Source organism: Podarcis filfolensis, assembly GCF_964270895.1.
Source record: "Podarcis filfolensis genome assembly, chromosome: 3".
NCBI lineage: Eukaryota > Metazoa > Chordata > Lepidosauria > Squamata > Lacertidae > Podarcis > Podarcis filfolensis.
This window is the reverse complement of record NC_139606.1, coordinates 60930596-60943302: the sequence shown is the minus strand read 5'-3', so window position 1 is coordinate 60943302 and position 12707 is coordinate 60930596. Positions and strand designations below refer to the sequence as shown.

The window sequence follows — 12707 nt, the reverse complement described above, 5'->3', positions numbered from 1 at the left end:
ATGGCTTTGGGCCTTTCGTTATTCAGAGATAAATGGTTTTCTCTGTAGTGCTTCTAAACTCTTTACTCTTTACAGGCAAGATTTTCAGTTGTCTCCCCCTCTCAAATCACATATAGTAGAGCAAGTTTGTTTCAAGTATTTATATGCTGTCTTTCTGCTTTCAGCCTTGAGGCAGTTCAGTGAAGTCATATAAAGTATCCAGTCTATGTTGGCCTTCCCAACTTGCTGACGTCCAAGTGTTCTGGACAGAGGTGCCAAGTTGTGCCCAACATTGGGGGGGGGGCGTTGAGTGTGTGTGACCCCACAGCCCAGCTAGGTCAACTGTGCTGGTCCCGGGGGGAGGTTACCGTGGGGCGAGGTCCAGGACCTGAGTCGAGGGTCGGCAGACAGTCCTTCATGGGCGAAGCGGGGTCCAGAGGGAGGAGCCGGGCAAGGACAGGAACTCTGGAGGAACAGGACTGGGTGCTGGCTGAAACAGCTCTTCAACGACGTTGCTCCCGCAACCTGGGACTGGGCTGACTGGCCTTTATCTTCTCTGAGGCCAGGGGCGGTCCTGGCCCCCAGGAGACCCGCCTCTCCTGGCCTTAAGGCGAGCACTCCTCCTGGGAGAAACCAGTTCCCTCCGCCTCTCTGCCCTGAGCCTCTGCAGCTCAGGAGAGGCTGGAGGGTTACTGGACCCAGGGGGAGACTCACCTTCCCCTGACAGGGCTGGAAGAGGCGCACCTGTAGGCACTGTGTCCTCAACCACCTCCGGAGCCAGAGTGGATTCACCTGGTGCCTGCTCCTGAGGATCCGGCACAGGTGCAGGCGCTTCAGAATCAAGGCCCTGCCCCAGTTCAGCCTGCCCTGGAGGTGGGGATTCCTGTGCAGGCTGGGATTCCTCCGGTTCAGCCTCTGAATTGGATTCCCAGGCCATCACACCAACTCAGCCTGCCATCCTCTGCCCACCTGCCACCTTACCTTTATTTGCCGCCACTGCTGTGAGGCTGAGGTCAACTATTTCCCCTCCATGAGGCCCGCTTTGGCATGTTTCTCTGAATTGCCAGGGTGCCTACCCAAAAGATAAAAAGCTTCTAGGGACCAGCCAGTTAGTATCCTCTCAAACCTGATAGTATCTTTCTTGATCTGTGGTATACATACTATCCAGGCATAGGGAATTAATTATGACTACAGTGGTACCTCAGGTTAAGAACTTAATTCGTTCTGGAGGTCTGTTCTTAACCTGAAACTGTTCTTAACCTGAGGTACCACTTTAGCTAATTGGGCCTCCCGCTGCTGTGCCGCCACACAATTTCTGTTCTCATCATGAAGCAAAGTTCTTAACCCAAGGTACTGTTTCTGGGTTAGCGGAGTCTGTAACCTGAAGCATCTGTAACCCAAGGTACCACTGTACAGATTTTTAGACTAGTCAGTTTTTTGTGGCTTCTCTGATCCAATAGTATACAGTGGTACTTCAGGTTACAGACGCTTCAGGTTACAGACTCCGCTAACCCAGAAATAGTACCTTGGGTTAAGAATTTTGCTTCAGGATGAGAACAGAAATCGTGTGGCGGCAGCAGGAGGCCCCATTAGCTAAAGTGGTGCTTCAGGTTAAGAACAGTTTCATGTTAAGAATGGACCTCCAGAACGAATTAAGTTCTTAACCCGAGGTACCACTGTATGAAGTTAAACAATCTTTTATGAAAAGATGAACTTAGTGCCGTTCCAATGTTTTTCATCTGCAGTTGCCCAGCAAGAAGCTGAATTAGTAAAAGATTTTAGAGGATTGAATCTATCCACATCATCTAGAGGTCCACAGATTTTTAGCAATTCTGCTGATATTTCTGGACAAAAAGACTCAAAGTCTCCTGCTGACCAGTTTGCCAGTGCTGCAAGAATGTCTCTGAGGATGCAGAAAGTGAAACAAAAACTGGACTCTGTTATGGTATGGTTACATTTCTATATTATTTCTCACTAATTGTTCATCTGTAGTGGGTAAGGTGGGAGGGGAGGGATTTAGGTTGGCTGCTTCAATACCTCAATCTCTTTGCATCTTGGGGAGGGCTTCTCCTTGCAAAGAATCTTTCTGCTATTTGAGGATGTCCTACTTCATGTGCTCTGTTGTATTAGATCCATCAGAGCTTGAGTGTATCCAACAAAAATAATGTCTCCTCTCTGTCTTCATTTCTGTTGTGCTTATCCAAAATATACATATCAGCTAGGCTCAGCTATTACTGGTCCACTAGTGCTGGTCCACTAGTTTGCATATGCCAAAGAAGCACGGCCATTCTAATGATACAGGCCCTAGCATCTTGAGTCACTGTCTTCTTATCTCTCTACAGGTACCTTTAAAAATGGAAAGAGTAACCTCAGATATACCCCCAGCACCATGCTCTTCTGCTTTAATGTGACTTTTAAATGGACCGAATTAACCACTGTCCCATACTGTTAGAACATTAAGTATTGGGAAATGAAGCTTAACTAAGGTTTGCTGCTTTTCAGCACACCTCTCATCATACTATTTATTATTTATTTTATCATATTTAAGATATTTATAGGCTGCCTTTCTGAGTAGAATTTTCTGCAGGCAACTTTGCCAGAAGGAACCACCTCCATATCCATAGCTTGCCCACTTGCAGCAGAAAGTAGGGGGAAGACAACTGGGCCCGATGCTGTTATATGACAGCAGCGAGATTGGTCAGGATCCAGCAAACTTTGCCCCTCCTGCCCTGAGAAATGCCTCATTTCATGGCTTTCTGTTGGCCCTTGCCAGCAGGGATAACACCAGTGGGCCACAGCTAGCTAACAGAAGGCCAGCTTAGCTGGGGGAGCTGAGTGGACCAGCACCTCCATTTGGTGTAAAACACTCACCTCACTGTGGAAGAGCGAGTTTGGATTGTTCTACCCCACGATAGAAAAATCAAAAATATAACGGCCAAAATACGCTCTCAGCACTTAATGAACCAGCAGTAATAAAACACCCACCCAGTCAAAAAGAAAGACAGCTTCTCCAGATTAAAATTGTTGTTGTTGTTTAAAAAAGCACAATATTTTATAATAATAAAAACAAAAGCCCACAAATAGATGTATAGCATCTTGAAAGCATGTTGTTACAAGGTGCACCAGCCAGGGTTCAGTAACACTATCTCTTCTCTAGCTGCATTTCAGACAGGTTTGCAGCAATAACCTTGCTCTGTAGGGATAAATGTGGTATTTCCTAGATAGCATGCACTTTGCTGTCTCTCAGTAGTTTACCTCCAGCGCTTCCTATTTCTGTCCCATTTCCAAGTGGTGGGTCACAATAGCCTTATGCATCCCAGTAGGTGCAAGAAAAGTTGCTACAAGGTGGTAAAAAGATTTACATGCATGACACAACAATTCAGGGATTTATCGTCTGAGATCAATATAATTAAGTATGAAAAAGCTGTAAATATATTGTTATTACTTAAGGCAAAATAGGCACACACACATTGTACACTTTTATAGCTGCCAGAAGCAAATGCCGTAAATGCTTCAGAACTAAATGAAAGACCTCTCTGAATCTTGATTGAAGCGAACATAATTACAATTTTTGGCATGTCTTATAAGTGACAAATGTTTATATTGTACCTCCCAAAAGTATGTATAATTATGTGTTATCTTTTGAGACTGAGAAAAGGTGTGGCTTATTCAAATGTAGATGTATCATTGTATTTATAAAATAGTCATAGTATTTTACATTTGCCTTCATTTGACATAGTTGCAGGTTTTTTTATATTCATCTCAATACGTTTAATAAATGACCTCCACTTTTGCTTTCCCTCCTCTCTTCCATTTGTACCCATTCTTTTTTGGCATTAATAATTTTTACTAATTTCAATATACAAACTACCTTTTAAGAATTTCTCTCTCTCTTTGTCTTTCCCTTAGCAGTGATAAAATTCAGTTTAAAAGCTTTCATTCAATTTATTTGATTCTTCTTAATATTTTCCAGGTTTTCTAGTATGGATTCCATTATTGAAATTCAAGAAAAAGCAAAGCCAGGGCTTTGATGTATAGGCTTTATGTAGTCACTCACTGACAAGAATGAGGCAAGCACTTGCACGTCATGGAGGCTTGGAAATGTGACACACACACACACACAAACACTTTTCAAATACTAGCAGCCCATTTTGGATCGATCAAATACTTGCTAGTTTGATTCCCCAGCATCTCTGCTCCACTGCTACCTAGCTCACTTAATATTGCAGGCGCATGCTGGACCCCCTCAATCTTGGGGGCAACCTGGAGCCTCTGGTTGGAGGTATCAATATTTGGGGGAGGGCACGTTTTGCCAAAAATACAACACTTTCAGTGATGGTGGGTAGCCTAAGTTCAGGCTGGGATCCAAAATCGCTGGTGAGAACTGAGCATGCTCAGTATTATTATTATTATTATTATTATTATTATTATTATTATTTAATAGCCCGTCCATCTGGCTGGGTTTCCCCAGCCACTCTAGGCAGCTTACAGAATATATAAAACATAATAAAGCATCAAACATTAAAAGCTTCCCGATACAGGGCTGCCTTCATATGTCTCCTAAAAGTTGTATAGTTCTTTACTGACACCTGAAAGGAGGGTGTTCCACAGGGAGGGTGCCACTACCGAGAAGGCCCTCTGCCTGACTTGGAGGAGAAGCAGAAAATGGGGAGGCGGGTAGCAATGAGTATCCTGGAGTGCGAGCCCAAAGAGGAATATGCCACATTGCAATGCTTTGTAGCAGTCTCACTTGTGTATAGCCAGAGCAGTCCCAGTTATCTGAAGCAGTTGGGTCCTTGGATAGGCAAAACAGCACAATCTGCGCGCAAGAGGAAAGGTATCAGCAGACTTAAGGAAGCCTCAGCATCTCTTCAAACCAGCCCAGTAGAAACATTGCATGCTCAGCGTCCACAGAATGCTGACCAAGTAATGGGGGTGGACAGAAAGGAAACCAGAAGGGAGAGGAAGGGAGAGGAATGGAATGAACCAGGCCCATTGCATGTCTCATTTGCGACTAGTTTTGGGTTGGATCCAGAGTTCATTTAAGTGCTACTAAGTTCATGGTAGTTGAGGGACCCTTCTGAACAACGTGGGAGGTGGTGCCTACAGAGGGAAGTGGAATCAGTGAAAAGACCTTCCCCCTCAATCCAGAAGGAACATCTATGAGATCGCAGCCTCATCTGTTAATGGGAGGAACTCTTCTGTTTGCTGAGGGCAGATTTGGCTCCAACTCTGATTGCACCAGTAGGGTGCTGCAGTGTAGTTGATTCTTTTCTACAGCTTTTGAGAAGTTTGCTCAAAGCCAGTTGTGCAGGATGCTTCAGAGTACAAGCAACTTGCATTGTGCACAGAAGTAAGACTAGATAGGGGTATGGGAGGTGCCGTCTGCCTGCAAACTGCACAGAGAAACGAGACTCTAATTTTAGAGTCCGGTGGGTATCTTCCACATGCAAGTAAATCCTCACTTGCTTTGGCAATAGCTAGATAGCAGCTTTTTCTATGATAGCTTACTTTTCTAGAAATGATGTATGATTTGCCCATAGGAGAACTGTAAATACTCAAAATGCATTAGGAAAATTTCAATATAGGAAAATATATTTTCCAGTAAATTCTTTTCTAATACTAATTGGCTTTGCCTTCCTTGTCGTTATTCTGTGAGCAATAAGTGACATATAAATAGCAGCAAGTAATATATTTATATGTAGGATCAAAGTTCAGGTTTGCATAGATTATATTGCAAAACTATATTTTTTGTATTAGAGTGGTTTTGCATGTGGGGCTGCTTCAGTATTGAACAAAAGAGTGCAGTTTTTCTAGTAGCTGACTATTGTCAGCTTCCTAGTCTGAGGAAATCATGATTTAAGAACTACTGTTTGTTCAAGAACAGCATGTCCCAAAGGCACAAAACTTCAAAAAGGAATCTTAAAAACAAAAAGACAAGGCATAGTACTGACTATGCCAGCCTAATTTGACTTGCAAGCATATATGAAAATTTTGATTCTGTTAGTTGAAAAGGTCACAGCACTGAATTATCAAAGAAATGCCAGAGAAATAGTTATTCACTTGTCCGGTCTTGAACTTGCTTCAATTCTCTTTATTTCTGTGTACAATTCACTTTTTTTACATGAAAATTAGACCCATGGAAAATGAATATTTGCATAATTTACATAGAACTGCCATAATACAAAGAGAGAATGCAAAGCAGCTTTGTTTAAACTTGGCAGAAAGTATGTGGCCTTCTCTTTAAAAGCACACACACACAAACCCATCCCTGACATTTTTGTACTTGCAGTTTTACTCAACTCAGACTTTGTAGTAAACTGTCTGTGATAAAACTGTGGTTTATAGGTGAAGCAAGCCCAGTGCATTGTGAAAAAATGAGTTGATTGGTGTTAACTATCTTAGCCAACCTTTTCTTGTTGTTGAAAAGGTGTTTAGCAATCCCTTCCCACAGCCTGCATTTCAGAAATGTGGATTGCTTCACTGTGATTGCCCCATAGATGTTTTTATTTTTTATTTTTAAATAATTTTTATTAACTGGCCAATCACATCAAATTAAATCACATCACATAAATTCCAAATTACAAAGCCAAATTTTTAAATTTTGTTGGGGGAACCCATACTTCAAGATCCAAAGGGGGATTCAGATCATCTTCTTATTACTGTGTTAATGTCCAAATCAGTCCCAATCAATCCAGACAAAATTCATAATTCTATCCAGTCTTATCTTGGTGTTTCCACATCATATCTTGTTCATATAATTTCTATTTTTCCTTTACGATCTCTTCTGTTAGTCTCCTTAAGCCGATAAGCAAAATAATAATCCTGTGTGGATTTCCCATTCCTCCACTAAGTCCAGATGGTTTCCATATATCTCCTTCGTAGATAGCATCGCTCTTTCCATCATAAATTTGGCATTTGTCGCTCTTAAGTCCCACCGAGAAGTTGATCTACGATATGTAAACAACTCTATTTCTCTCTTTCTCCTCCCAGACCCAAGAGCTCCAACAATGCCTCCCAAAATGGCGACGGCATTTTTAACTGCGTCATTCCAAAACTCTTAGCTTTCCAGCTTCATCTTGAAACATTGCTTTGGTTCAAAAGTTTATCTCCACACAGCCTTAAATCCACAGCTTAAGTCCTTAGTTTCTGACTCATTAGGGGAGGGGATTCTTGTTAAATCACATAAGAAAAAGGAAGGCAGGTTTTCCCCCCTTCCCCCTCAGTCATTTGTAGTACCGTATCTTGACGTATCTTCTCGTATTTTATTCTTGTCTTGTTATCAGAGATCTCTTCTGTCAGCAGTCTTTACTCCCCTTTTTCCTTGAAGCATGTGCAATTTATCTCGTCCAAATTGTTTCTTTTGAAGATGCTTGCAACTAGCGGCGCAAATCAGGGACGGCGTCCAGGAGTGCCGGAATCCCACAGGAGGGCTTTGTACCTAGTGCTCCCACCCCCACAAATTCGGGGGTGGTATAGGGCACAGCAGGCAAGGGCCGTCCCCCCCACAATCCTGGGGGGGTTAAGGAGGCTAATTACCCCATCATAGCCTCCAAATTACCTCGTGTGGGTCGGAGAGATGTTATTGTCAGCCATCTTCCGATGCGCCACCTAGTGGCCCCGTCCCATAGATGTTTTTACATGCTGGCCGATTAAAAGGAAGGAGAGGGGGAAAGTAAAAGCCAGGCAGCACGTGTCTACTTAACCTGTTTACCATAAAATATACTGTAAAATATTTCCATTTGGCTCATGTGCCTCACAAACTGATACTAGCTCAGTAGCAGCTCTAATAAGTGCTTGGCTCCTCAGGTTGTATTTGGTAAGTGTCAGGTATTTCTGCTGTTCACTTTGGGGAGAGGGGTGTTGTGAGCAGATGTATCTCCGCCTCCTTTTTCTGCAACCTGCTTGTTCCCATAGAAAAGTAGTTTGAGTGCATTTTCAGGAGAGAAGAGCCTGAGCATTGACTCAGGAGCAGAGAGAATCAGGAACATGCATACCCCATTCATGAGAACAGAAGATTATTCCCTTTAGGCAGTGGAATGTTTGGCGAAGTCAATGTTTAAAATTTATGTTGGGAATATGATTGGCTCTAAAGAATTCTCATGGAACTAATTCATTTCACGTGGGTGTGCACAAGGGAGCTTCCTATTTAATTTTATCTGTAGTCCTCTGTTCTTTATGGAGTCCAAATTGCACCACTGTTATGGCATATTTTACATTACTGCTGCTGCTACCAGATAATCATAGGCAGAGACATATAAGAGGGTAAGGAATTACTGGTATATTTGTTTCTTGTAAACATTAGTTTTTGGAATAATAATTAATCATCATTATTCATGTTAATTTATTACCTGTCCTTCACCCCAAGGTGGGTTACAGCATTAAAACACATTATTAAAAACAATTCAGAACAGCTTACAACTATAAAAAATAAGGTGGGCCCTAAAAGCATAGGGGATGCGGGTGACGCTGTGGGTTAAACCACAGAGCCTAGGATTTGCCGTTCAGAAGGTCGGCAGTTTGAATCCCCACGACGGGGTGAGCTCCCGTTGCTCGGTCCCTGCTCCTGCCAACCTAGCAGTTCGAAAGCACGTCAAAGTGCAAGTAGATCAATAGGTACCGCTCTGGCGGGAAGGTAAATGGTGTTTCCGTGCGCTGCTCTGGTTTGCCAGAAGCGGCTTAGTCATGCTGGCCACATGACCCGGAAGCTGTACGCCGGCTCCCTCGGCCAATAAAGCGAGATGAGCGCCGCAACCCCAGAGTCGGTCACGACTGGACCTAATGGTCAGGGGCCCCTTTACCTTTACCTTTAAAAGCATACACAGCAAGATTCAAAAGCCAAGGTAAGAATGTGCATAATGAAGGTGCCAGACCCACCTCTGTGGGTAGGGAGTTCCACAGTTTAGAGGCTGCCGCAGAGAATGCCCTCTCCCAGACCACCACCCCCTCTGAGGGTGGTGGAATTATTAATAGGGCCATATGCCAATCTCAGCACCTGAGAGGTTCTGTAGGGAAGGAGGCAGTCTTTTGGATACTTGGGACCTGAGTCATTTGGGGCTTTAAATTCTAACCTTGAATTTGGCCCAGAAACCAACTGGCAACAAGTGCAGCTTTTAAAAAACGGGTTATTTGAGATCTGAATGGAACCCCAGCCAGAATCTGGCTGCTGCATTTTGGAGCAACAAGTTTCTGAGTCGTCTTTAAGGTCAGCCACACGTAGAGTGTGTTGCAATAATCCAGTCTGGAAGTTATCAGAACATAGAGTACAGTGGCCAAGTCATCTCTATCCAAAATGATTTGTAGCTGGCAAACCATCTGGAACTGAAAAAAAGACTCCTAGCCACCGAGGCCAACTGAGCCTCCAACAACAGTGTTGAATCCAGGAGCACCTGCAAACTGTGAACTTGCTCCTTCCACTGAGTGTTGATAGAGCCCTTTTGAAGTCATCACCATGATGACTTTCCAGAAGTATTGTTCACAGTGGTAATTTCCCACATGCACAGCCAGGATCATGGTACACCGTGCTATAGTTTACCTCTGTATACTATTATGTGAAGGCATTTAGCAGCATGAACTGGCCCTAAATCTAATCTGAGCTTTGGCAGACAAAGGACTTGGTTGAACCACAGCTTAGTTTTTGAAAAGATTGTTCTAATATGCATAGCTTAGAAAATCAACAAATTTCCATTACTGCATTACATTTATATCCCACCTTTTTTCTGCTGTGGACCCCAAGGCAGTGCAATGTGTTTCGCAGGTGATCAAGGCATTGACCAGAGCTAGGCCTGCTAACCTTTAGCAAGGTGTTACCTGCATGTGTCTTCAGATTGATTGCAGAACCAAGTAATTAATCTAGTCACAATAAGTAAATAATCTAGTAGAGGTGAAATTATAAGACAAGGTGACTGCAGAACCTTTTCCCTTCTAGGCAAACTTTTGCTGGCCACATGCCAGTGTTGGCTGGGGCCAGAGGCAAAAAAGGGCAGAGTAATGGGTGCAAATATTACCTTGGTACAGTTGGCTAATCATCCTTTCTAGACTCCATCTAGGCAAGAGTCATTATAAGAGTTTGTTGGTTTATTAATGATATTTTTATATTGCTTAATACGTGGCATTCTTAAGCTGTTGTCTTGGAAATTCATGGACATATTCCAGCTAAACAAAACTTTCAAGGAGTATGTGAAGCAAGGACAGGGATGGGATGTGACTTGGAGAGAGTCAATTTGGCCCTTGAGCCAAAGTGCCTTCAGTGTGGCACATTCATCAACCCATAAGGACTGAGACCATGTCTATTAAATGAGAGGTTAAGCAAAGATCTCGAGAGCTTGAACAATTTTGATATCTTGAACTTTTCAGTAACCCCATATTTCAATGTCACAGGTTTTGAGTGTTTATAAAGTGAAAAGAACTAGATTAGCCGTGTTTCCTCTGAAAAAGTGGAGTGCAATTTGCTATTGGGGAAGTAAACAAATATTTAAGTTAGGTCCATTTTTTTCCTGAGTCAGTTATCCAGCCATTCAATCCCACTTGTGTGGCTTATGAATGAAAACCTAAGCCTTTACTAGAAAACTAATAACTCTGAGAGGAATGTTGACTAAACTCTTGTAGGTATATCTGAAATCTAATTGAGAATATGTCAGCAGAATTATATTACAAGCATAATATAGGACTATCGGTCCACAATAGGTGGACATATTTATTACTTTGCAGCATGGAGGCAACAGTGTTGATATAACAATTAAAACAAAACGGGGTGCCCAAAGGAAATATTGGTGTGTGTTTTCTAGAAGACAGGATGGAATCAATAATCTTTTATAATTGCCTTTGCAAAAGTTTATTTTAAAATCTACTGTATCATCTTTTTGAAAAGCAAGCCATTGAAATTTTCTGTTCTTGCACTGATCTAACAATAATTTTGCTGTAAAATTTGTGTCCCAATGAGGAAATTACAACTTTCCTTTCCTTTTGTAGACCAGCTCCAGTCCGTTGCTTCCTAGTCCATCTCTCCTTTCACCACACTCCAAATTAAGTTTGGCAAGTACACTGGGCAAACCACCAATTCCTCTGTATCCTCTTCCTACTCAAAGCGGTAAGGTGATTTATTCTGTTTTTGTATCATATTCTTATTTTGGTTTCTGTGATTATATTCAATGAGCATATTTAATTCTTGCTTTTGTGTACATTTTTAACATGTTTAACATGCACACTTTGAACTAATCCCCAAGTGCTTTTAAGAATGCCACATTTTTATCTACTTTCAAAAAATGTGTATTGAACTGGTTTTATTGTTATGGTGTTTGTTTGATTGATTGATTATACTGTATACTGCACTATATCTTTAAAGCAGTATCACACCACTTTAAACAGTCATGGCTTCCCCCAAAGAATCCTGGGAACTGAAGTTTGTTAAGGGTACTGAGGATTGCTAGGAGATCCCTACTCCCCTCACAGAGCTACAATTCTCAGAGTGGTTTAATAATCAAGCCATCTTCCTGGGAATTCTGGGAGTTGTAGTTATGAGAGGAGAAAGGTCTAACAATACTCGACACGCTTAACAAACTACAGTTCCCAGAATTCTTTGGGAGAAGCTCTGGCTGTTTAAAGCGGCATGATACTGCTTTAAATATATAATGCTGCTGGAGCCTAAATAAAAAATAATATATGTTATGCAGACTCAACAGAAATGAATTAGAAGATCTGGAGTCCGTGTTTAGCAGCAATTGCTCAACGCTGTATTGTTTTTAACACTTGATTGGGAGCCGCCCAGAGTGGCTGGGGAAACTCAGCCAAATGGGTGGGGTATAAATAATAAATTATTATTATTATTATTATTATTATTATTATTATTATAAAGCAGTCAGAAAAATAAAAGAGGAAAAGCTGCTGGTTTCAAACTGCTATACAGATCATTAACATCCACATAAAGTGAATGGAGTCCCACTCCATTCACTGACAGGGAAAAAACTGTTGAAGGCTGGGAGCACTCATAATCACCTCTGCCTCTGCCTGCTCCAGAATAATCTTCTTTGTTTTAGGATGGGAAGAGAGAGGTGCAAGTGGTGGCAGTTCATAGACTCAGGGCAGTAGTAGCAGGCTGCAAGCAAGTATATATTTGCCCACTGCTCCTACTCATGAACATTTGAAGAGAAATGTTTGCCTCTCCTTGAATTCCTAATTACCACTGCTTTCTGATCATTACATTTAAGTTCCCTTAAGACATGCACTTATGTCCTATAAACCTCATAGAATTGTAGTGGTGGGTGGGACACCAAGGGTCATCTAGTCCAACTCCCAGAAATTCAGGAATCCCTGACAGATGGCTATCCAACCTGTTTAAAACTCCAATGAAGCAGTCCACCTTTCAAGATATTTCATTCCACTGTCACACAGCTCTTGCCATCAGAAAGTTATTCCTGATGTCTAATCATAATCTCATTTATCATTTGAATTCATTGGTTCGAGTCCTACCCTCTGGAACAGCAGAAAACAAGCTTGCTCCATCTTTCATGTGACAGCCCTTCTCCTCTTGATCTCCTCTTTACCAGGCTAAACATACCCAGCTTCCTCATAAGGCTTGGTTTCCAGACCCTTGATCATCTTCATCCTCCTCCTCTGTACACGTTCCAACCTGTCCATAGTCTTCTTAAACTGTGGTGCCCAGAGTGCAGTATGTTAATAATGTATAGCTTCCCATGCTAGAATGAGATATTGCTCTACACCCTTCAGAT

The 12707-nt window shown here is 42.2% G+C and overlaps 1 protein-coding gene across 6 annotated transcripts in view; it reads left to right on the top strand.

Moving 5' to 3' along the window:
* AHI1 (Abelson helper integration site 1) overlaps positions 1 to 12707 on the top strand; it is a 64829-nt gene that overhangs the window by 27768 nt on the left and 24354 nt on the right. For all 6 annotated transcript variants that reach the window (XR_014546648.1, XM_083607597.1, XM_083607601.1 and 3 more), the window contains exons 18-19: positions 1725 to 1924; positions 10951 to 11068. Coding sequence is in view for 5 of the 6 variants with exons in the window: in XM_083607597.1 (XP_083463723.1) it covers positions 1725 to 1924; positions 10951 to 11068 (318 nt within the window). In the remaining variant the exon portion in view is untranslated. The remainder of the gene's footprint in view (positions 1 to 1724; positions 1925 to 10950; positions 11069 to 12707) is intronic.